A 26,408-nucleotide genomic window follows, 5' to 3' on the forward strand; every position below is an offset into this window, starting at 1 on the left:
TGTTGTTGATTTAAAAAACATTAGAACTGACTCACATCAATGAGTATTTTACATTTTAAAATAGTTTTCTGAGAAGGCTGTGTACTTAAAAATTTGAGTATAAATTTTGGAATTTGAGTATTAACATATCCCATTGTAAGGCAATCTTGACTATAAGTTAGTCTTCTATTTCAGAATGAGAAGATACAGAAAGATGTTTTTTGGGGTAGCTGCAATATATAAATTTTGAGGATACATTAAATAGTCAAATATCTATTTGTAATAGCTAATGTATAAATTTAATTATGCATACATATTTAAAAATTGGATATGCCATAATAGATTGATTTAGAAATATTACTTTTTTATATATGCTCATAGTCCATGAGTACTATTAATAAAACTCTTCCTATTTATCTTCTACATTGGTTTCTTTGTCAAAGAACCACTTTTGGAATCATCTAACAGCTTTCCAGGATATGTAGTGGTCACTTCCATTTAAGATGTTTGCATTTCAGCACTTTTACAATTCAAGTATGGTGCTGTCCCTTGAGACTCTCATTCAGAGCCACTTTTATCTGTTTTCATAACACTAACACTGTTGTTTTTTCTTTGTTTCTTCAAATTCTTAACAACATGACTTACTATATTTTATGAATAAATTTTTAGACTTGTTTGTAACAACATTCAACTCTTGGGATATAAACTAAATCTATTTTCCTTACATTTTTTACTGATTCCCTCAGTAAAAATAGAATTGATGAGGATGTTTGAGGGGCAATTATACTTTTTTGTGTACAATGTAAAGGATTGGAGAAAATGCCTCATAAAATGAAAGACTTTGCAATGATTCAGTCAGCTGGAAGGTGTGACCCTGTCTGAGTGGTGAAAATGATCACCTAAGTATGGTATTAGTTACATTCCCAATAAGTGATAAGTTAGTGTTTAGCACTTGGGACACAGAGATGAACCAGCTAGATGTGGGGCCTTACCCTCATAGAGCTTATGCTGTAAGGGGGCTGTTAGCAGTTACAACTGTGATGGATATTACAAATAAGAAAATAAGGTTACTGACACTAGGAGTAAGAGAGGATAAGTATTTTAAGAATAGGGAATAATATATTCAAATATCCTGAAGCAAGAGAGAACTGAAAGAAGGCTAGAAATCCTAGAAGCGATGGAGAAGAAAAATGATGTGAAATGGTGCTGGGAATATAAGCAAGGATCAGATCATGAAAGGGGTGCACTGGTGAAGGATTTTATACTTTATCCATTGAAGAATTTTAACAGAGTTCCATTTTAAAACATTATTTAGTCAATGGTACGGAAAAAATATTAGTAAAGGAACAAAAGTAGGTTAAGGGAGGCCAGGTAGGAGACAATTATATTCTCAACAAGTGATTGCAGGAAAGATAATGTGGAAATGCCTGGGTATGAGAGAGAATTTGGAAGCAGAATGGACAAGACTTGGTAATTGTTTGGTAAGAGAGGAGAAGGTGAGTGAAGAATCATGTGAAACACAGTTTGGTTTCTAGCTTAAGTAACTGAGCTCCTTTGAGTGATAGGAAACATTTGAAGAGCAGCAGGTTTGTATTGTTATGTTTCATTGTGTATGCATGAATTTGAGGTACTTGAGAGACCTCAGAGTGGGGACATCAAGTGGCTATCTGGGTATAAGAATAAGGAGAAAGTTCTGGATTAAATGTAGAGTTGGAGTCATCTGTATATAGATCACTGGAGCCGTGGATGTGGAAGAATTTCCTTATGGAGAATATGCAGATGGAGAAATGAAGGGGGGATATGACAGAGCCTAAGGTGGTCCAATATTAAAGACTGGTACATAAAACGAGAAGTTACTAGAACTGACTGAAAGGAGCGATCAGAGAGGCAGGGGGAATCAGAAGGCCAGCCTTCAGACCTTGGCTCCAGCCAGTTAAAGTGAAATAACCTTTGACAAGTTGAATATCTTATGTTCTGTTTTCTCAACCATAAGAAAAGTATGTTTATACCAGCTAATATCATAAACTTGTTCTGAGAAAAATGTGGGATGATTGTTAAGTACATATTGCCACACACACACACACACATGATCTTCTATATGGAATATACTAAGATTCTAGCTATACATAATAATGGATCAAATGACTGGATCATTTCATATAGACTAAAGGTGTACCCTAAAGTCAAAACCGTATCTTAACTCTTCCTAGAACCTAGCAAAAGATAAAAATAATGTAATGGATTTTCTTTTGTATTTATTCATTAAGTGGTTCTACAGACAGTTCCAGACACTGAACACTAGCAGCATCACCTAAATAAATGTGAATCCCCAACAAATCATTACAGTATAATAGTAATTCATTGGAGGAAAGTATAAATGCAATTATAAAAAGTATAAAGTATAAGTGTAACTATATAATCACTCATTAAGGGTGAGCTTATGTATGTGTATGTGTATATATACACACACATATATATACACACACACATATATATGTGTCTGCAAGCACACACACACAAACTCTTATAAGGGTAAATAATTAAACACAGCAGCAATCTGGAAAGCAAATGCTTTCAGCAAATTCATGAGCTCTTGATTGCAAAGCACTGAGATAATTATGCCCAATTGCTTTAGAGTCATATATTCATTAAACACTGATTATCTGTATCTTTTCAAAGGATTGGGAGATCCTGCTTGCTTTTATGTTGGTGTAATCTTTATTTTAAATGGACTAATGATGGGATTGTTCTTCATGTATGGAGCATACCTGAGGTAAGACTACTACTGAATTAAGAGACCTTTCAGTGGGCTTTTACAGACTGGCTGATATTTGTTGATTAAATGAAAAGGAAAATTAATGAGATTAGATTCATATCAGGAAAGTTTGTGGATTTACTTGATTTTTCAGAAGCTTAACCAATATCATGTAACCAGAAACTGGAGATGTCACTAAAATTCTATCTCAAAGTCATCCCTTTTATTCTGTTGTTTAAACAGATTTCCTAACAAAGGCTTTAATGGAATATCTCCTAGTTCATGTGTAAAATTAATAAAACATTGGAGGAGATCTTTGGTTAGCAGTAGTAGCAGCTTATTTCTAATTGTATTCTCTAAGGATGAAATTAAGAAAGCAGTAGGAAAAATTGTGAATCACATGTGGCAGGCACTTACATCTGCTAGCATGTCTATCTTGATAAGAGTACCACAATGAAGCAGCAGCGAGACCGGTCTCAGGTGATAAGTTGAAATTAATTTCAACGGTCATGTGTTTTGCCCCCACACTTAATTGCTCCCTGAGATAGCCATATCAGCTAGTTTTTGCCAATGAAAACTAAGTTGAGTCAGTTTTGGTTACATCTAGTAAAGTATCTGCCTTTCTCACAAAAGGACAGACTTAGCTGCCCCTTCTCTGTTTCTTCCTGCTTTTATTACACTAGGATGTCATGCCCAGAGCTGTAGCAGTCATCTTGTGACCATAAGGGAAAGGTCATAAAAATAGCAGATATATCTGGCCTACCATCCTTCTGCTGCTGAACCAATGCCAACAGATGCTTATCTTTCATTTTCTTGTTGAATGATACAATAAACAACATCCATATTGTGTAAGCCACTTTTGTTAGGTTTTCTGTTTCTTTCAGTGGAGCGTATTCCTAGCTGAATCATCAGATTTCTTTACAATGTTATTCTTGTCATGCAAAACATTTAAAATTAAAATTAAAATTAATTGATAGCTTCACTCTTTCAACAAATATTTATTGAGTTTTCATGGGGCTTATGTCAATATAGAGATTAGTAAATATACACACTCTTTGTTTTAGGAAGTTTTCAGCATAAAAAAGACTAGCATAGAATCAATGAAAACTAGTGACATAGTCAGTGTTGTACCAGGAATACTATCCAGCACGGTACATAAAAAGAAAAGTAGTAATAAGTATAAGGATTGGAAAACTTGAAAAAAAAGAAATAAGTGTTCTTAAAAGTAGATTACATCATGTATCTAGAAAAATTTTAAAAGTTTATGGATACAGTATTTGCAATAATAAGAAAATTTACAGTGTTACTAGATGTAAGCATTAATATTAAAATTCAAAATTATAAATTTTATACTTTAGCATCAAATAGAAAATGAAATTTTGAAAGGATGCTATTTAGAATAGCATTAAAAGCATGATATTCCTCAGAACAAATCCAACAAAAGATACATATGACAGCTATGGGAAAATGATTAAAACATTCCTGAGATATGTCTAGGAAAATCTAAGTGGAGAGATATTCCACGTTCGTTGATTGAAGACTTGATATTAAAAAGCTTTATAGATTCAATGCTCTACCAGTCAAAATTCCAACATATTTTTTGTTGACTCTGATGAGCTGATTTAAAAGTTATTCAGAAATGCAAAGGGCCAAATACAGTCAAGGTATTCTTGAAAAAGGAGGATTTGCACTATCAATTGTTGCTGTATTATAAAGCTAATGTAAAAAGACACTATGATATTGGCACAGCAATAGACAAATAGATAACTGCAATAGAGTAGAGCCCAGAAGCAGAAATGTACATTTAAAGGCCTTTGATATATGGAAGAGTGGGTATCGCAGATTGGTGAGTAAGGACAGGCATTTTAATAAATAGTGCTGGAATAATTGGGAGATCATATGGAACAAGGAGAAATTGGAACTATATAAGTAATACATCCAAGTTGGATTAAACACTCAAATATGAAAGACAAACTTATAAAGTGTTCAGCGTATAATATAGAAAAAGTCACTTGGAATAAGAAGTGATTTCATAAACAAGATAAAAAAATCCAGTCATGAAGAAAAACTAATACATTTGATGAAAAGAACTTCAGTTCCTCAAAAGAGCTGTAGGATAAAAAATAAACCACAAAGTGAGTGAAGATATTTACAAAGTATATACCCCACCTACTATCCAGAAATTTCATTCATTAATTTGATAAGTATTTATTGAAAGACTGTTGTGACCAGGAGCACTGTTCTAGGTGCTTGGAATACAGGACAGAAATCTCTGTCCTTGTGAAGTTTATATTAGAGTGGGAAGATAAGGAAGAAAGACAACCTGATAGAAAAATGGACAAATTGTTTATGAACTGGTATTTCCCAGAAGAACACCAAATGGTCAATGAACATATGTAAAGTTGACCACCATCATTAGTCATAAGGAAAATACAAATTCAAACCACAGTGAAATACCAACTCACATCTAATAGATTGATAAAGGAGCTTTCATCCACCACAGGTGGACATATAAATTGGTACAACTATTTTGGTAAACAGTGTACATTATCTGATAACGTTCAAGATATAGATACCTTGTAACTCAGTAATTCTAATTTAAAGCATATATTCCCAAAAAAGTCTTGCATGTGTGTACTGGGAAGTACATACAATAATATAGTAGCATTATTTGCAATAGCTTCAAACTGGAAACAACCCAAATATCCATTAACAGAGAAATGAATACATTTTGGTTTATTAACATGGTGGAACAGTACACAATAATGAGAATGAATGAACTATACAGCTACACACAACATGGTTGAATCTTACAAATATAATTTTGAATGAATGAATCCAGGTCCAAAATTAAAAAAAATACTCCATACTTCCATTTGTATATTGTTTAAAAACAGATTAAAGCAAATCATAGTTTGATATGTATATAGAAATGGTTATGTTGATAATCTCAAAAATCAGGTCAGTAGCTGATTCTTATCTTGGAGGCTGGCAAGTGGAGACTCAGTATAATAATTTCTGTATTTCAGTTAATTATATGGTGACTACATGGACGTTCCTTTTACAATAGATCTATGAGCTAGAAATGTTATGCACTTTTCTATGTGCCATATAGAAAAAATATAAGCTCATTAAAGTATTTTGAGGGAAAAGGATTCCTTTGAGATTGTTTGGGCAGCTTTAAAAATGTTCTTTTTTTAAAAAAAGTTCTGTTTTTGGGCTGGGAGCAGTGGCTCACTCCTGTAATCCCAGCACTTTGGGAGGCCGAGGCGGGCGGATCATGAGGTCAGGAGATCGAGACCAACCTGGCTAACAAGGTGAAGCCCTGTCTCTACTAAAAATACAACAACAACAACAAAAAATTAGCCGGGCGTGGTGGCGGGCGCCTGTAGTCCCAGCTACTCGGGAGGCTGAGGCAGGAGAATGGCGTGAACCTGGGAGGCAGAGCTTGCAGTGAGCCGACATCGCGCCACTGCACTCCAGCCTGGGCGACAGAGCGAGACTCAGTCTCAAAACTAAAAATAAATAAATAGATAAATAAATGAATAAATAAGTTCTGTTTTTGAAAATGGTTTGTATTTCTTATCTTTTTTGTTTTTTCATATGGAAAATGTTACACAACAATGACTAAAATTTAAAAAATCAGTATATTTCATTAGGAGGGCTACCGAAGAGGTGCTAGTCTCTCTAAATTGGTTATATAGTCCTGGAATATAAAATACAATATTAGGCTCTATCTAGTCTTTAAGAAGGATATACAGAGTCAACCAATATTGACTGTAGAGGTGTCATCAAAACTGTGAGGATATTGGAAACTGGCATTTGAAGAACAAAAGAAATAGAAATTTGGGGAAAACTTTTGTATTTGTTACCATGGCTACCCTCCCCACTGACACTAACTGGGAAGGTAGATATTCTGCTTCTATTCTTTTGGTGGCTAACCATAAAATTTTAACATACAGATATGATTTGTTCAAGTATAAAATACATTGATATCTTTCCCCTTCTTCCAATCAAACAAGGAATCTTGGAATGCTTTTCTTCAAAATATCCTCTCGTATCTTTTTTTAATTATTATTATACTTTAAGTTCTAGGGTACATGTGCACAACGTGCAGGTTTGTTACATATGTATACTTGTGCCATATTGGTGTGCTGCACCCAATAACTCGTCATTTACATTAGGTATATCTCCTAATGCTATCCCTCCTCCCTGCCCCAACCTCATGACAGGCCCCGGAGTGTGATGTTCCCCAAACTGCGTCCAAGTGTTCTCATTGTTCGATTCCCACCTATGAGTGAGAACATGTGGTGTTTGGTTTTCTGTCCTTGCGACAGTTTGCTCAGAATGATGGTTTCCAGCTTCATCCATGTCCCTACAAAGGATGTGAACTCACCATTTTTTATGGCTGCATAGTATTCCATGGTGTATATGTGCCACATTTTCTTAATCGAGTCTATCATTGATGGACATTTGGGTTGGTTCCAAGTCTTTGCTATTGTGAATAGTGCCACAATAAACATATGTGTGCATGTGTCTTTATAGCAGCATGATTTATAATCTTTTGGGTGTATACCCAGTAATGGGATGGCTGGGTCAAATGGTATTTCTAGTTCTAGATCTTTGAGGAATTGCCACACTGTCTTCCACAGTGGTTGAACTAGTTTACCGTCCCACCAACAGTGTAAAAGTCTTCCTATTTCTCCACATCCTCTCCAGTACCTGTTGTTTCCTGACTTTTTAATGATTGCCATTCTAACTGGTGTGAGATGGTATCTCATTGTGGTTTTGATTAGCAGTTCTCTGATGGCCAGTGATGATGAGCATTTTTTCATGTGTCTGTTGGCTGCATAAATGTCTTCTTTTGAGAAGTGTCTGTTCATATCCTTCATCCACTTTTTGATGGGGTTGTTTGATTTTTTTCTTATAAATTTGTTTAAGCTCTTTGCAGATTCTGGATATTAGCCCTTTGTCAGATGGGTAGATTGGGAAAATTTTCTCCCATTCTGTAGGTTGCCTGTTCACTCTAATGGTAGTTTCTTTTGCTGTGCAGAAACTGTGTAGTTTAATTAGATCACATTTGTCAATTTTGGCTTTTGTTGCCATTTCTCTTGGTGTTTTAGTCATGAAGTCCTTGCCCATGCCTATGTCCTGAATGGCCTAGATTTTCTTCTAGGGTTTTTATGGTTTTAGGTCTAACATTTAAGTTTTTAATCCATCTTGAATTAATTTTCGTAAAAGGTGTAAGAAAGGGATTCAGTTTCAGCTTTCTACATATGGCTAGCCAGTTTTCCCAGCACCATTTATTAAATAGGGAATCCTTTCCCCATTGCTTGTTTTTGTCAAGTTTGTCAAAGATCAGATGGTTGTAGATATGCAGCATTATTTCTGAGGGCTCTGTTCTGTTCCATTGGTCTATATCTCAGTTTTGGTACCAGTACCATGCTGTTTTGGTTACTGTAGCCTTGTAGTATAGTTTGAAGTCAGGTAGCGTGATATCTCCAGATTTGTTCTTTTTGCTTAAGATTGTCTTGGCAATGCGGGCTCTTTTTTGGTTCCATATGAACTTTTAAGTAATTTTTTCCAATTCTGTGAAGAAAGTCATTGGTAGCTTGATGGGGATGGCATTGAATCTATAAATTACCTTGGGCAGTATGGCAATTTTCACGATATTGATCCTTCCTATCCAGGAGCATGGTATGCTTTTCCATTTGTTTGTGTCCTCTTTTATTTCATTGAGCAGTGGTTTGTGGTTCTCCTTGAAGAGGTCCTTCACATCCCTTGTAAGTTGGATTCCTAGGTATTCTCTTTGAAACAACTGTGAATGGGAGTTCACTCATGATTTGGCTCTCTGTTTGTCTATTAGTGGTGTATAGGAATGGTTGTGATTTTTGCACATTGATTTTGTATCCTGAGACTTTGCTGAAGTTGCCTATCAGCTTAAGGAGATTTTGGGTTGAGACAATGGGGTTTTCTAGATATACAATCATGTCATCTGCAAACAGGGACAATTTGACTTCCTCTTTTCCTAATTGAATACCTTTTATTTCCTTCTCCTGCCTGATTGCCCTGGCCAGAACATCCAACAATATGTTGTATAGGAGTGGTGAGGGAGGGCATCCCTGTCTTGTGCCAGTTTTCAAAGGGAATGCTTCCAGGTTTTGCCCATTCAGTATGATATTGGCTGTGGGTTTGTCATAGATAGCTCTTATTATTTTGAGATATGTCCCATCAATACCTAATTTATTGAGAGTTTTTAGCATGAGGGATTGTTGAATTTTGTCAAAGGCCTTTTCTGCATCTATTGAGATAATCATATGGTTTTTGACGTTGGTTCTGTTTATATGCTGGATTATGTTTATTGATTTGCGTATGTTGAACCAGCCTTGCATCCCAGGGATGAAGCCCACTTGATCATGGTAGATAAGCTTTTTGATGTGCTGCTGGATTCGGTTTGCCAGTATTTTATTGAGGAATTTTGCATTAATGTTCATCAGGGATATTGGTCTAAAATTCTCTTTTTTTGTTGTGTCTCTGCCAGACTTTGGTATCAGGATGATGCTGGCCTCCTAAAATGAGTTAGGGAGGATTCCCTCTTTTTCTATTGATTGGAATAGTTTCAGAAGGAATGGTACCAGCTCCTTCTTTTACCTCTAGTAGAATTGGGCTGTGAATCTGTCTGGTCCTGGACTTTTTTTGGTTGGTAGGCTATTGATTATTGCCTCAATTTCAGAGCCTGTTATTGGTCTATTCAGAGATTCAACTTCTTCCTGGTTTAGTCTTGGGAGGGTGTATATTTCCAGGAATTTATCCATTTCTTCTAGATTTTCTAGTTTATTTGCATAGAGGTGTTTATAGTATTCTCTGATGGTAGTTTGTATTTCTGAGTGATCGGTGGTGATATCCCCTTTATCATTTTTTATTGCGTCTATTTGATTCTTCTCTCTTTTCTTCTTTGTCTTGCTAGCGGTCTATCAGTTTTGTTGATCTTTCCCAAAAACCAGCTCCTGGATTCATTGATTTTTTGAAGGGGTTTTTGTGTCTCTATCTCCTTCAGTTCTGCTCTGATCTTAGTTATTTCTTGCTTTCTGCTAGCTTTTGAATGTGTTTGCTCTTGCTTCTCTAGTTCTTTTAATTGTGATGTTAGGGTGTCAATTTTAGATCTGTCCTGCTTTCTCTTGTGGGCATTTAGTACTGTAAATTTCCCTCTACACACTGCTTTGAATGTGTCCCTGAGATTCTAATATGTTGTGTCTTTGTTCTCGTTGGTTTCAAAGAACATCTTTATTCCTGGCTTCATTTCATTATGTACCCGGTAGTCATTCAGGAGCAGGTTATTCAGTTTCCATGTTGTTGAGCAGTTTTGAGTGAGTTTATTAATCCTGAGTTCTAGTTTGATCGCACTGCCGTCTGAGAGACAGTTTGTTATAATTTCTGTTCTTTTACATTTGCTGAGGAGTGCTTTACTTCCAACTATGTGGTCAATTTTGGATAAGTGCGGTGTGGTGCTGAGAAGAATGTATATTCTGTTGATTTGGGATAGAGAGTTCTGTAGATGTCTATTAGGTCCGCCTGGTGCAGAGTTGAGTTCAATTCCTGGATATCCTTGTTAACTTTCTGTCTCAGGGATCTGCCTAATATTGACAATGGGGTGTTAAAGTCTCCCATTATTATTCTGTGTGAGTCTAAGTCTCTTTGTAGGTCACTCAGGACTTGCTTTATGAATCTGGGTGCTCCTGTATTGGGTGCATATATATTTAGGATAGTTAGCTCTTCTTGTTGAATTGATCCCTTTACCATTATGTAATTACCTTATTTGTCTTTTTTGATCTTTGTTGGTTTAAAGTCTGTTTTATCAGAGACTAGGATTGCAACCCCTGCCTTTTTTTGTTTTCCATTTTCTTGGTAGATCTTCCTCTATCCCTTTATTTTGAGCCTATGTGTGTCTCTGCATGTGAGATGGGTTTCCTGAATACAGCACACTGATGGGTCTTGACTCTTGATCCAATTTGCCAGTCTGTGTCTTTTAATTGGAGCATTTAGCCCATTTACATTTAAGGTTAATATTGTTATGTGTAAATTTGATCCTGTCATTATGATGTTAGCTGGTTATTTTGCTCGTTAGTTGATGCAGTTTCTTCCTAGCCTTGATGGTCTTTACAATCTGGCATGTTTTTGCAGTGGCTGGTACCAGTTGTTCCTTTCCATATTTCATGCTTCCTTCAGGAGCTCTTTTAGGGCAGGCCTGGTGGTGACAAAATCTCTCAGCATTTGCTTGTCTGTAAAGGATTTTATTTCTCCTTCACTTATGAAGCTTAGTTTGGCTGGATATGAAGTTCTGGGTTGAAAATTCTTTTCTTTAAGAATGTTGAATATTGGCCCCCACTCTCTTCTGGCTTGTAGAGTTTCTGCTGAAAGATCAGCTGTTAGTCTGATGGGCTTCCCTTTGTGGGTAACCTGACCTTTCTCTCTGGCTGCCCTTAACAGTTTTTCCTGCATTTCCATTTTGGTGAATCTGACAATTGTGTGTCTTGGAGTTGCTCTTCTCGAGGAGTATCTTTGTGGCGTTCTCTGTATTTCCTGAATTTGAATGTTGGCCTGCCTTGCTAGACTGGGGAAGTTCTCCTGGATAATATCCTGCAGAGTGTTTTCCAACTTGGTTCCATTCTCCCCATCACTTTCAGGTACACCAATCAGACATAGACTTGGTCTTTTCACAAAGTCCCATATTTCTTGGAGGCTTTGTTTGTTTCTTTTTATTCTTTTTACTCTAAACTTCTCTTCTCGCTTCATTTCATTCATTTGATCGTCCATCACTGATACCCTTTCTTCCAGTTGATCGAATTGGCTACTGAGGCTTGTGCATTCGTCATGTAGTTCTCGTGCCTTGGTTTTCAGCTGCATCCGGTTCTTTAAGGACTTCTCTGCATTGGTTATTCTAGTTACCCATTCGTCTAATTTTTTTTCAAGGTTTTTAACTTCTTTGCCATGGGTTTGAACTTCCTCCTTTAGCTCAGAGTAGTTCGATCATCTGAAGCCTTCTTCTGTCAACTCGTCAAAGTCATTCCCCATCCAGCTTTGTTCCATTGCTGGTGAGGAGCTGCGTTCCTTTGGAGGAGGAGAGGCACTCTGATTTTTAGAGTTTCCAGTTTTTCTGCTCTGTTTTTTCCCCATCTTTGTGGTTTTATCTACCTTTGGTCTTTGATGATGGTGACGTACAGATGGGGTTTTGGTGTGGATGTCCTTTCTGTTTGTTAGTTTTCCTTCTAACAGTCAGGACCCTCAGCTGCAGGTCTGTTGGGGTTTGCTGGAGGTCCACTCCAGACCCTGTTTGCGTGGGTATCAGCAGTGGATGCTGCAGAGCAGTGGATATTGGTGAACAGCAAATGTTGCTGCCTGATCATTCCTCTGGAAGTTTTGTCTCAGAGGAGTACCCGGCTGTGTGAGGTGTCAGTCTGCCCCTACTGGGGGGTGCCTCCCAGTTATGCTACTCGGAGGTCAGGGACCCACTTAAGCAGGCAGTCTGTCTGTTCTCAGATCTCCAGCTGCGTGCTGGGAGAACCACTACTCTCTTCATAGCTGTCAGAGAGGGACATTTAAGTCTGCAGAGGATTCTGCTGCCTTTTGTTTGGCAACGTCCTGCCCCCAGAGGTGGAGTCTACAGAGGCAGGGAGGCCTCCTTGAGCTGCGGTGGGCTCCACCCTGTTCGAGCTTCCTGGCTGCTTTGTTTACCTACTCAAGCCTTGGCATTGGCAGGCGCCCCTCCCCCATCCTCGCTGCCACCTTGCAGTTGGATGTCAGACTGCTCTGCTAGCAATGAGGGAGGCTCCGTGGGCATAGGCCCCTCCGAGCCATGTGCGGGATATAATCTCCTGGTGTGCCGTTTGCAAAGACCGTTGGAAAAGCGCAGTATTAGGGTGGGAGTGACCTGATTTTCCAGGTGCCTTCTTTCACCCCTTTCTTTGATTAGGAAAGGGAATTCCCTGACCCCTTGCACTTCCCGGGTGAGGCAATGCCTTGCCCTGCTTTGGCTCATGCTCGGTGCGCTGCACCCACTGTCCTGCACCCACTTTCCGACAATCCCCAGTGAGATGAACACAGTACCTCAGTTGGAAATGCAGAAATCACCCGTCTTCTGTGTCGCTCACGCTGGGAGCTGTAGACTGGAGCTGTTCCTATTTGGCCATCTTGGCTCCACCCCCCACCAACTCATCTTACTTTGATTTATCCACATTTCCCCAGTTCCTCCATGTACAATTGGTCCTTGCTACTCACACATTCTTTCTTTCAATTTCTTCCTCTTTGAAGTTCATCCTTTGTATTTTCTGTGTGAAACTTTATTAAATGGTAAATCATTTCCCATGAGCTTTCCTCTGCTGTTTTCCTCCTTTCTTCATTAATTCAACCAGTATTTATTAATCTTCCAAGTGTGAAGCTGGGGATATAGTAATGAACAAGACAGATAAAGAACCTGTCCCTGTCCTCATGGTGCTTAGAATGTGTTAGGCTAGGGAAGTGGTGTATGGAGGGAAGATAAATGGAAGCATGGAAACGCTACACAGATGTGGGATTGAGCATCTGCATTGTCATACACAGACATGATCACAAAAAGGCAATTTAAGAAATGGTTTTTGGCCGGGTGCGGTGGCTCACGCCTGTAATCCCAGCACTTTGGGAGGCTGAGGTGGCCGGATCACTTGAAGTCAGGAGTTTGAGACCAGCCTGGCCAACATGGTGAAACACCGTCTCTACTAAAAATACAAAAATCGCCTGGTGTGGTGGCATGTACCTGTAATCCCAGCTACTCGGGAGGCTGAGGCAGAAGAATCGGGTTGAACCAGGGAGGCAGAGGTTGCAGTGAGCCGAGATCGCGCTACTGCACTCCAGCCTGGGTGACAGAGCGAGACTCTGTCTCAAAACAAAACAAAACAACAACAACAATAACAACAACAAAAGAAATGGTTTTTATCTTTCATCTGATTTTTGTATTCTGCATTATTGCTTCTCTGGGACTCAAGTAAAGAATATTTGCAGTAGTTTAGACAGTTCTAAGTTAATGCTACATGAAACTGTTAGAATCTCATCTTCATCTCTCAGTCCCTTAAATCCAATTTCAAAAGATAAAAATTTGCTTTTATTCAGAGTATTCAAAGGATGTGATCTAGACTCTAAAGTGCTAGCCTGTTTCTTAAAAATGATTTTATGTGGCTGGGCACGGTGGCTCACGCCTGTAATCTCAGCACTTTGGGAGGCCGAGGCGGGTGGATCACGAGGTCTGGAGTTGGAGACTAGCTTAGCCAACGTGGTGAAACCCTGTCTCTGCTAAAAGTAAAAAAATTAGCCGGGTGTGGCAGCACGTGCCTGTAATCCGAGCTACTTGGGAGCCTGAGGCAGGAGAATCGTTGGAACCCAGGAGGCGGAGGTTGCTGTAAGCCGAGATTTCGCCACTGCACTCCAGCCTGGGCAACAGAGCAAGATCCCATCTCAAAAAAAAAAAATTATGTTCACACCTTGTGTATTTTATTTAGAAAGTATTTTAGCTATAATAAATTATAAAATCGAGATTAATTTATATGTACACTTTTTAGAATTATACATTCAGGATTTAAACTTCAACCACATGGGTATGGTTTAGTACTATGATGTTTTAAATATAGAAAACTGTGATTTTAAATTCTGAGGTAATTTTGTGAAAAACTCACTGTATTTTACATGAATTTTGATTGTATTCTCTTTTTTTTTTTTTTTTTTTTTTTACAGTGGGACTCAACTGGGAGGTCTTATTACAGTACTGTGCTTCTTTTTCAACCATGGAGAGGTTTGTTTTCTAGAAAGCAATTTTTAAGAAATAGAAGAGGCTGTAGAGGAACAAGGAAATATACTCATCAAAACAATATTTAATTGTATACTACTTATGACTTCACAATATATTAAAGACCCTTGTGTTATAAGTTGATATTTTAAGCATGTTGATTGAAATGTTTAAATAGCCAGAATTTCAAACATGAAATCTCTTGCCTTATTTTTAGTAAATATATACATATACATATATTCTGTAGAGAAAAGGAAATATTGTACTTGTTGAGTTGAATCGTATCATGCACATTATCTGATTTATTCCCACTAAACTTTTTTTGTGGGTGGTGGTAGCCTCACCATACAAGTTATGAAATTTAAATTTAGAGAAAGTTAAGTTACTTATCCACATTCCACATTTACTACATGATGAAGCTGGATTTCCCATTCTATATCTGTCTGCCTCTAAAACCTCACATATATATTAATTTATATTTTATAAATTATAAAATTATAGTTATATTTTATAAAAACTTATATATTATATATATAACATATATATTCAACTTTTTTATTGTGGTCAGAATAAGTAACATATGATCTGCCCTCTTAATAGATTTTTAAGTGTACAATATAGTATTAACACAATGTTGTATAGCAGATCTCCAGAACTTATTCATCTTGCCTAACTGAAACTTTGTATACATTGCACTCCCCTTAACAACAATGAAAGAGGCCTCAGGCCTGACAGCAGGGACACAGTTAAGACACTGCCACCTGCTCCCTCACTTCTTTCTGTTACATCATGCTGTCTGTTCAGTAATGCAAAATGCTCAATTCAAAATAGACATTAACTTACTAATTCAGCCCAATGAAACATAGTCCACCTAAAAAAGAGCTCATAGAAGCTTATTTCAAATATGACGGATTCATTCAACAAATTATTGAGTACATACCATGTCCATGCTCTGCTAGATGCTGAGGATATGGCATTGAAAAAGAGAGAGATTCTGACTACTAGCTCTTGGGAGCAAAACATTTAATATGTTATGACACAGGTTACATAGGGTAGAAGTACTTTTTTTTTTTTTTCAAGATAGAGTCTTGCTTTGTCACCCAGGCTGGAGTGCAGTGGCGCGATCTCAGCTCACTGCAACCTCTGTCTCCCAGGTTCAAGCAATTCTCCTGCCTCAGCCTCCTGAGTAGCTGGCATTACAGGCATGTGCCACCATGCTCAGCTAAATTTTTGTATTTTTAGTAGAGATGGAGTTTCACCATGTTGGCCAGGCTGGTCTCGAACTCCTGACCTCATGATCCACCCGCCTTGGCCTCCCAAAGTACTGGGGATTACAGGCGTGAGCCACCACGCCAAGCCAGGGTAGAAGTACTTTTATCCATTGCTCTTGGGTTAATTTTTAAAAATCAATTAGATAAAGGAATCATAAAAATTATACATAAAATCTTTATATATATTCTTTTAAAGCAAACAAATGCATTGTCATTCAACAATGTGCTGACATAAAGACAAAGGCTTTTCTCTGAGTGTTCCAGACAACTGTTGGTATAAGTTGACTTTCTTATATGTATCATAATTCCTCTTCCAACATTTACAATTTTGGTATCTTGGAAGAGAAGCAATAACTTTTAAGACTCTTGCAAAGTAATAAGAGTTCACATTCTTTCTAGAATTTCAGAATTTTTGATGGAAAATTTTTCTGATACTCTGACCCATATGTCTTAGAAGTAATTTTAAAGTTCGTATGAAAATTTAATACTTTCATTACATGCATCACATTTGTAGTTCCCAAATACTTCTAGTTGTTTTTAAAATATATACTTAACCTTTTTTTAAGGTACATTTTACAAATTCTGAGGCAATCGTAGCTATTCGAAGTGTGTATTTATATTCATTCATACTTGTTATGTAGAAACTCTCTTGGTGCTTGCAAGTGACCTAGGTGACATTTGTTTAGCTATTTGTCTTGGCATGCATATATCCCAAAGCCTGGGATGCCAGGATCATATGCCAGGATCATATTGCAGGGCTGGGCTGTGGATCTAGTTGGTCAGTTCCAGAATTTTCACAACTCTTATACGTACAATCTTGTTTGTCCGTTGGGTTTCCTTTTGCTCGGTCTGATATATCTGTTGCTGGTTTCTGGACATGGTAGTTAATTGCTCTCTACATAATGGCCTCATGAGTTAAGAGAGCTTCAAAAACTGAGAAGCTATGCCAGACACTCAGAAATGGGATCTAGTGAGCCTAGTATTAAAATTACTAAAACAAACTCACCCCTGGTTTTTTAATATGTTTGTTGTAGTAAATAGGATGTAAAGTGGGCATTTTGTTGATTTCAGGCCACCCGTGTGATGTGGACACCACCTCTCCGTGAAAGTTTTTCCTATCCTTTCCTTGTACTTCAGATGTGTATTTTAACTTTGATTCTCAGGTAACTTCGATTTATAAAACAAAGGCAAATAAATTATAATTTAAGTTTCTTAAAATATACTTCAATTCAGCACTTTGGGAGGCTGAGGTGGGTGGATCACTTGAGGTCAGGAGTTCGAGACCAGCCTGGCCAACATGATGAAACCACAACTCTACTAAAATACAAAAATTAGCCGGGCATGGTGGTGTGCATCTGTCATCCCAGCTACTTGGGAGGCTGAGGCAGGAGAATTGCTTGAACCCAGGAGGTGGAGGTTGCAGTGAGCCGAGATTGTGCCACTGCACTCCAGCCTGGGCAAGAGAGCAAGACTCCCTCTAAAAAAAATGTAAATATATATATTACATATATACACTTCAATCTATGAAGTTGTAATTACCAAATTTAGACCATTTTTTTAGTTATTTTAAAAGTAAATTGAGTATAGAGTTAAGAAAATAATTCAAAATTGCTATTTAAAAATTGCTCTCCATTTAAGAGTGTAGGCTACAGGTTTTAGATAACTACATTATGTTTTAATAAACCAAAAGGTATGCGTTTGTATATAGTTTGCCAAGATTCAAAAGTTTTTGAGAAACAATTACCTTTTCTCTTCACAGTTTAAGTACTCTGACATTGTTTTCTAACCTGTGGTTTTGATAACTGTGCCATGAAAAAAGTGTTCTGTGTGCAAATGAATTTGGGAAATGCGGAGTTAGATGGATAAGGAGTACATATATTCACATATTTATGAAGCATTTCTGAACAGCCAATGTTTCTAACAGGACAACCAGTTTCATTTCAAACTTTTTTTTTTGGATACACTTTTTTTGTAAGGATTACATTTATAAGCATTTTAGATATTTAAGAGGTCTGAGAAATGAACAAAAAACCCCATAAGTGGTAGAATAGTATAAATAACCTTATCAGAGAAATAAGTTTGATAGAATACTAATGAGAACTCTCACTGAATGAAATAATGATCACTATCTCCTCCAAACTCCCAGAGGACCCCATTCTTCACCTACTAGTCCCTGGGAGATTCTGCCTTATATAAAAGTCATTTGTTTGTCTTCCTTGTTTTTTAAAACAGTAAATTTATGAATCTTCCACACATACACAAATTTTTATTTATTTATTCAGAGATGAGGTCTTGCTCTGTCACCCAGGCTGGAGTGCAGTGGCACGATCGGCTCACTGCAACCTCTGCTTCCTGGGTTCAAGCGATTCTCCTGCCTCAGCCTCCCAAGTAGCTGGGATTACAGGTGCACGCCACCATCCCCAGCTAATTTTTGTATTTTTAGTAGAGGCAGGGTTTTACCATGTTGGCCAGGCTAGTCTCGAACTCCTGACCTCAAGTGATCTGCCCGCTTCAGCCTCCCAAAGTGCTGGGATTACAGGTGTGAGCCACTGTGCCCGGCCAATTATATGTATTTAAAAGTACCACTGGAAACAGGGACCATGCCATATTTATCTCTTTAACCACAGAACACTGCACACGTCCATGCAAATATTTGTGGCACTCAGATAAAGCTAATTGAAGAGTGGTAAATAGTAGTGTACTGGGGTGGCACAAACCTTGAGAATGGAGCAGGCTAACTTCTGATTTCTTACCAACCTGACAAGTATATTCTGGGGTTGAATTTGGATTTAGGAACCTCCTCCTCATTCAGATTTCTATATCTTTGCTCTACACTTTGCCTTCTCTCAAAGATTAGGTGATGGAAGCTGCCCATTCTTCATCACCCCTTGCTATTCATTCCCAGTTTAATTCCTAGGAAGGTGGGTTATTTTTATTTTTTGAAGTGATATCAGTCTGGTCAGTCAGGGGTTTCATGGAATAAAATGTCTTAATTAGAACATTTAGGGTTGTATCATTGAGGGCATGTGCTATACTCTGTGTCTTAGTCAAAAGTAATTTTTGTTTGAAAAATACAAGATTACAAAGTACATAATGAGTATTTTATGATAATATTAGTAAACAATATGAACATTTAGAATTTTGTTTTTGAAAATTATATATGATTGTACAAAGATTCATCAAAATCCAATACAGAATTTATAAAAGGAAGAGTTACAGTTTTACTATTTATGTAAAATGTTTGTGTTTCTTTTTTCATATCTAAAAGTTACTGTAATTCTCTGTGGTAAAAGGTATTGGTTCCCAATACATCTCAGTAATGCAGAATGGACAATTTAAACTTCCACATGCTTCAGCTGAATTCTAGAATGATTTTTTAATTTTTAAAGATTCCTTCTCCTTAAATTTTTCCCATAGTTTTTAACTTATTACTTTGTCAGCACTTATATTTCTCTTCAAAGTTTTTTGAAGCACAAAAGTGGTGGCATATAAAAGTTGTTGCTATACATACAGGAGAAGCATGTTGAGGTGTGCAGGGGCAGCGCTGCATCCTATTTTCTGACCTCCTTGCTGGAGTAATAAATTTCTAATGTCATGCGTATGTAGAGGAAAAAGAGCTTTTGTATTTAAAATATTTAATGGTAAATTACAATGTTAATATTAAAACTCTAATTTTGATTGCTTCATGCAAGGAATGAAGTATTTCAAGTTCTTTTTAGTATACTTTAAAAAGTTAACTATATTTTGTTGTATTATCGTAAAGGTAATGGAATAATGTAGATTTTATCATTTTGCAATTAGTCTTTCTTTTCAGTGATAGCCCATTTTTAGGGTGAAACTTACTGGTATCAATTCTCTCTATTAAGGACCTCAAGCAATGATAGAAGGCCCTTCATTGCACTCTGTCTTTCCAATGTTGCTTTTATGCTTCCCTGGCAATTTGCTGAGTTTATACTTTTTACACAGGTAAGATGATTTTTTAAATTAATTTTTATTTTTATTTTAAGTTCTGGGGTACATGTGCGGGATGTACAGGTTTGTTACGTAGGTAAATGTATGCCATGGTGGTTTTTGCATCTATCAACCCATCACCTAGGTATTAAGCCCAGCGTGCATTAGCTGTTTTTCCTAATGTTTTCCCCACCCCATCCCTTGACAGGCCCCAGTGTGTGTTGTTCCTCTCCCTGTGTCCATGCATTCTCATTGTTCAGCTCCCACTTATGAGAACATGTGGTGTTTGGTTTTCTGTTCCTGTTGCTGAGGATAATGGCCTCCAGCTCCATTCATGTCCCTGCAAAGGACCTGATCTTGTTCCTTTTTATGGCTGCGTAGTATTCCGTGGTGTATATGTACCACATTTTCTTTATCCAGTCCATCACTGATGGGCATTTGGGTTAATTCCATGTCTTTGCTATTGTGAATAGTGCTGCAATGAAGACATGGGTGCACGTGTCTTTGTAATAGAATGATTTATATTCCTTTGCATATATTAATTAAGTTGAATGCAAGATGTACTTGGTTGTTTCCATAGAAATTTTTAAATATGGTTACATTTACGCCCTAAAAGATTTTCAAAATAGGGAATAAAGTTTACTTAAAGGTATGATTTTTATGAAATAATATAATTCCACATGCTTTTACTGTATTGGTTAGTTTGACAGATTTTAAGGCTCGGCATGTGAAAGACTTTTTCTATTATTTTTATTCACAAATGTTATTTTTGGTGTTTGAGATAATATCTGTATATATCTACCTATAGATTTTCCTTTTGTCCTGGGAATCATTCTGGGTGCCAAGCTACACAGCATGCTAAGGGCCAATCCTGCTCTTCACAGCAGGCCGTTCTGCTTCTAATTCAGCTGAATGTTGGCTGTTTTGTCTGTAGAGCAGAATTTTACCTGGAACCATTTCTGTGAGCTTTAATCATAAAGCTCATCATTGCTTAAGTGAGCTGAGCCCATATCCTGTTTCTAAAGCAACTACATAACTAGTAACAAGAAACTGAACTGGGGAAGCAGAGAGTAAATGGAGAATTTTGATGACATTTCTTGATCCTAAGATTTTCCATCAGAGCTCCTTCCTAAATAACAAATGCTGATGATAATAATAATATTCTATATTGGAAGTGAGAAATTCTGCCAAGAAGTCTCATGCTGCCAATAGCCTACAAAGAATGAAATTATAACCCCAGCTCAATTGGTGCTGCATGTTTAAAGTATTCCGTCTGTTTAACTTCATAATAGTTGGCCCCTTTCAGGTTATAACACAGACATTATTCTATGGTTTTCATTATTTGCACATGCCAACAGAGTAGAATAGATTTTTAATGACCATCATTTCATTGCAAGCAAATTTATTAATCCAGTGATACTGATGAAACTAAGAAGCTCTTTGGGGCCGGGTGTGATGGCTCACGCCTGTAATCCCAGAACTTTGGGAGGCTGAGGTGGGTGGATCACTTGAGGTCAGGAGTTCAAGACCAGCCTGGCCAAGATGGTGAAACTCCATCTCTAGTAAAAATACAAAAAAATTAGCCGAGCATGGTGCTGGGCTCCTGTAATCTTGGGAGGCTGAGGCAGAGAATTGCTTGAACCCAGGAGGTGGAGGTTGTAGTGAGCCGAGATTGCACTACTGCACTCCAGCCTGGGTGACAGAGTGAGACTCAGTTTCAAAAAAAAAAAAAGAAGTTATTGGGTAAGTTTGATATTGCTGTTAATGATTTTCTAGTCATTCTCTGGATATATACTAGGCTTTTATTTTTCTTTACTTATATATAGTTTTGTTTGTGTGTGTGTTTCATGCTTACAGAGGGATAATTCAATGTTATTTTCTGGGAGTACTTTAAGATTTTATTCTTAATTGTGTTTTTCGTAGATTAAGGTTAAAATTAGTTAATTGTGCAACCACATCTGGCTAATTTTTTAATTTTTTGTAGCGATGAGGTATCACCATCTTGCCCAGGCTGCTCTTGAACTCCTGGGCTCAAGCAGTTCTCCTATCTTGGCCTCCCAAAATGCTGGGATTATAGGCGTGAGCCACCATGCCTGGCCCAATTTTTTTTTTATGACTTCTGTGCTCTCCTGGAATTTTCAATCCTATCAGTTATTTCCTTGAACATTTGAAGCATAGTTTAAAGATATATCTGATTATGCCAGAGAAGTGTTTGAGTGATCTCCAAGCTAAGAATAGTTTTTATATATTTAGAGGGCAATAGAACAAAAATAGAAAAAGAATATACAAGAGACTGTATGTGACCAACAAAGCATAACATATTTATTATCTGGCCTTTTATATAACAAATGTGCTGATCCCTGATCTAAATCTTTTGTGGATCTATTTCTATCGTGTTAGTGATAGTGTCTTATCTCCATCTATGTTGGGTTATTTTTGATGTGGTGCTGGACATCATACATGAAAAATTGGAGAGGCGAGTAAAAAGCACTGATAAATCTTGAACCACCTTTATGCAATCAGATTGAGATGATCCGTAGATGGGTTTCAGTCTTTCTGAGGGCTGCTTGATTTCTGGTTCACTATTATAGTATGGCCTTTTGAAACTCCAAACTAAAGCACCCTTCTTGGTGCACTCTGCTGAATCTGCTGAAATGCCTGCTCAGCTTGTTGGTCTTCCAACTGCCTCTCAGCTGGAAGGCATCTGCCTCTGTTGAAATTGGCAGATACCTCTGGGAGAAAAGTGGCCTAAAATGTCATGCTCATCGGTATAGATTGCCATCTATCTTTTTAATTCCTCATTTGCTTTGTTAATAGTCTGTGGCTTTTATACGTATTTAAAAAATATTTTTATTTATATATTTATATTTTTCCTAGCCATTCTAGTTCTTAGTGGGAAGGTTGGTTCAAATTCCTTTGCTTACCATTATTAGAACTGTAGCCCTCCTCTTATATTTACTTTGCCTGTGAATAGTAAAGTGTTAGTTTTCTATACTTTTTTTCACTTTTGCTTTTTTATATTATTTCAGATAGCATCATTATTTCCCATGTATGTTGTGGGATACATTGAACCAAGCAAATTTCAGAAGATCATTTATATGAACATGGTAACATTTTTAATATATATAAGTCAAATATTAAGATAGGTTCTCAGAGTTTATAAAATCGAAGTGATTCTGTTTTATACGGTACCTCCTCTTTGGTAATATTTAATACATATGGTATTGGTGATATCCAGAAGGAAAACTGGAAATGTATATTATAGATGACATATTATAACAGATTATACTTTCAACTGGACTGTAGATGTGTTTTATTCTCTAGAACTTTTATTTTTGTTTTACTTATTATTATTACTACTTTTAAAACTGCCTTTTCTTTCTCAGACATGAGATTTTTAGCATTTTGCCTGAATATGACACTCTAACTGAAATTTTATATTCTTGCAGTTTTGTTTTTGGCTTAGGTCCCAAACATAGCTTCCTTAAAAACATAAGAAGTTAGTAAAGCTTCATAAATAATAGAAGTCCTGAAGTCTAACAAAAATATGATTAGTAAAACTGGTATTTATAACTAAGTCTTTCTTATTATATTACTCCATTGTTAAAACAATAGAAATCATAGACTTATTTTTCATTGTTCCAAGTAGCAGATGGAGAAAAAGTTAAATTCTGCCAGATAGAGTTTATGGTCTTGAATTTTAATACTTAGAATCTAGCAGTGACTTGAAATTCTGTTATCATTTGGCCAAGAGTCATTCATCTTTATGCAAATAAATTTGCATTAGAAATGGCTATATACCTACAAAATATGCATTATGCCAATATATGTAATAACCATAAAATGTATTTTTTTCATTTTTTTCAGATTTCAGTTACCCTTAGTTTCATTTTGATGTTTGGAAATTCAATGTACTTATCTTCTTATTATTCTTCATCTTTGTTAATGACGTGGGTAAGTGTTTAGTTCATAAAGTTGGTTTTTTTTAACCTGCCAAATAGCATGTTTTCCTGTCTAAAACAGGTATAAGAGAATAAATAGGCCCTTTCCTGATTATCACTCAACATGACAAAATTCTTCCCAAGCAAAGCTTTTTATCTGTCTTATCCTTGAAAAATACTATAGTAGGAAGTTTTTCTTTTTAAGACAGTGCCCAAGTAAATATTTAAAAATGATCATAAAGTATTAAGACTTACTTTAATCATATCCCATTTTATGATAAAAATGACTTCTTTTCTCCTAAGTCACTTGAGGAGGTTAAGTACTCATTGCAGTGACACTGCCATTGCCCAGAACATTTTTGGAACTCCTCTGAGTTTCCTTCACAGACTATGGCACATTCTTTAGTATGTCTTGCCTTTCAAGAGTGGATTTGATTTTTGGAAATGACCAAAATTTTGTGAATATTTTGTGTGATTGGGCTGGGTAATACAGATCTCGCTCAAACGATGGTGTGACAGTAAAGTCATAAGACCGATTATTTTGCACCTATAACTAAATTATTTCTGAAGGCAGTTTAGAAAGTGTAGTTCCAAACTACTTTGAGTGATGGCAAGATAATTAGAATAAGTGTGCAGTCTCCTCACGGGAACTACATGGAATGACACTCTTTTGGATATGTGTTTGGAAGGGTGGTTTAGTAAATCAGTTCTATTACATTGTAGTTATACTTCTGATATCTATAAGCCAGAACCTAGAATATTCTCCTGTACCTCCCATCTCCACACTGATCAGAAATGATACCAACTACGGTAATGCCAAAATATAGCACTTTTCCGTGTATGGTGCAGTGATTTAATCTTTTGGGATTGCCCTTATGTTTTAACATTTTTGCTTTCCATATCCTTCTTCCCTCATAGTAATCCCTCCTCTTTCTCTCCCAGAAAAAATGCTCTTTCTTTCCAACATTTTGTCAAACTATTTCACCATTACAGAGTAGAGGACTCCTAATAGTGTGCTCATCTACCTCTTTTAATGAAAACTTTTTTATTTTGAAATATAGTACAGATAAAACTGCATAAAGCAAATGTTTTGTGTGCTGACTTAGTGCTGGCTAATACTGATGAGTACAATGTCCCCTTCGTGTCTGCAGGGATTGATTCCAGGACACCCCCAACCCCTGTGGATACTAAAATCTGCAGATGTTCAAGTTTCTTATATAAAATGGTGTGTTATTTGCATATAATCTATGTACATCTTCCTATATACTTTAAATCATCTCTAGGTTACTTATAATGTCTAATGCAATATAAATACTATGCAAATAGTTGTATACTGTATTGTTTTTTCATTTGTACTTTTTAAACTGTTGTATTATTATTATTTCAAATATTTTCTATCTGCTGTTGGTTGAATCTGCAGCAACTGGAACCCATGGATGTGGAGGGCTGACTGTGTTATGTATTATGTGGCAAACATTCTTAAACTACCATTATATCAAAATTATAACTCTCTAAATGAGTGTAGAAGCCTCCATGTGACCTGTCCCAAAGCACTCCCTTGTACTGCCCTAAAACGATAATGACTATCTTGACTGCTATGATAGTAACTTTCCAGCATTCCTTTATAGTTTCATCACTTAAGTTTCTCTTTTTAGCTACAAGTTTCCTGCATATCTGCCTGGTTTTATCCTCATGAAATTTATTTGTTGAAGAACCACAGTCATAGAACATGTGGAGGATTTCATGGTCCAGATTTTGCTTTTTGAGTTCTTGTGGTGTAGCTAAGCATGTTCCTTTGTCTCATGGTATAGCTTGATATATTAGAAATTGGATCTGAAACTTGGATTGCTTCAGGCTTGATCACTTTTGCAAGTCTTTAGTATTGTTCTTTCATTAAAAGGCACATAATGTCTCTCTTTATGGTACTAGCCTTCAGTGCCTTATGCTGGCTCTGTTAATTCATTAGGGATTGCAAAGTGGTCACATTCTAATCTGTCATCTAAAGTTCATTTAGGAGAAGTAAAGTAAATGTTGATTTACCTCTTTATTTGCAAGTTTTAAAAATAATGAATTGATTCCCTGTCATCTTCCAAATGTAGGCTCTTTGAACTGTGTATGTGTGTGTTTAGGTTTCATTGGGAACATAGGGATTTAAACATTTTTGATGTATTTCAAGTTAATTGAAATTAACATCTTTACTCATTCTCAGATTGTTTCTTTGTTGACCAGGGGAGCCTCTTTAGGTTTCTCCTAAGTTCTCTGACATGACACTGGTGGTCTGATAGCATACTTGTGTCATGTATGACAAGGTTTTCCAGGTCTCTCTTGTGTACTCCTGCCCAAAACCTGGAGGAAGCCATTCCTGCAAGGCACCCTCGTTGCCTTTACTGGGGAAATGGTGTTTTAAGACTGCAGTCTGGGACCCAAGGATGCTCATTGATACCGAGTAGGTCATTGTTTCTAGGCCTTATTAGTGGGCAGAGCTAGGAAATATTATAGGTTGCAGGCTCTCTCTCTTTCTTTAAAAATCTACCATGAAAATATGTGTGTGTGCATGTGTGTATGTGCATGCATTTATGGTAAACTAGCTCACAAGTTCTGATGGGTATTTCCAAATCAAATTCAAGAATGTAGGGTTTTTACTTAACTCTTTCTATCCTGTATTTGCTTTTTGTTTCTCTTGGGTCTCAAGAAGCCAG

General features: G+C 36.8%; 1 protein-coding gene across 22 annotated transcripts in view; it reads left to right on the plus strand.

Moving 5' to 3' along the window:
• Nucleotides 1-26,408, plus strand: part of DPY19L2 (dpy-19 like 2) — a 104,071-nt gene that overhangs the window by 22,084 nt on the left and 55,579 nt on the right. For 13 of the 22 annotated variants that reach the window (XR_010148002.1, XM_016923122.4, XM_016923121.4 and 10 more), the window contains 6 exons: nucleotides 2,659-2,752; nucleotides 14,495-14,552; nucleotides 16,889-16,980; nucleotides 19,684-19,783; nucleotides 22,798-22,875; nucleotides 23,636-23,722. Coding sequence is in view for 21 of the 22 variants with exons in the window: in XM_016923122.4 (XP_016778611.3) it covers nucleotides 2,659-2,752; nucleotides 14,495-14,552; nucleotides 16,889-16,980; nucleotides 19,684-19,783; nucleotides 22,798-22,875; nucleotides 23,636-23,722 (509 nt within the window). In the remaining variant the exon portion in view is untranslated. The remainder of the gene's footprint in view (nucleotides 1-2,658; nucleotides 2,753-14,494; nucleotides 14,553-16,888; nucleotides 16,981-19,683; nucleotides 19,784-22,797; nucleotides 22,876-23,635; nucleotides 23,723-26,408) is intronic. The other 9 variants (XM_016923118.4, XM_063785495.1, XM_063785493.1 and 6 more) reach the window with 3 other exon arrangements.

Source organism: Pan troglodytes, chromosome 10 (genome assembly GCF_028858775.2).
Source record: "Pan troglodytes isolate AG18354 chromosome 10, NHGRI_mPanTro3-v2.0_pri, whole genome shotgun sequence".
Taxonomy (NCBI): Eukaryota; Metazoa; Chordata; class Mammalia; order Primates; family Hominidae; genus Pan; species Pan troglodytes.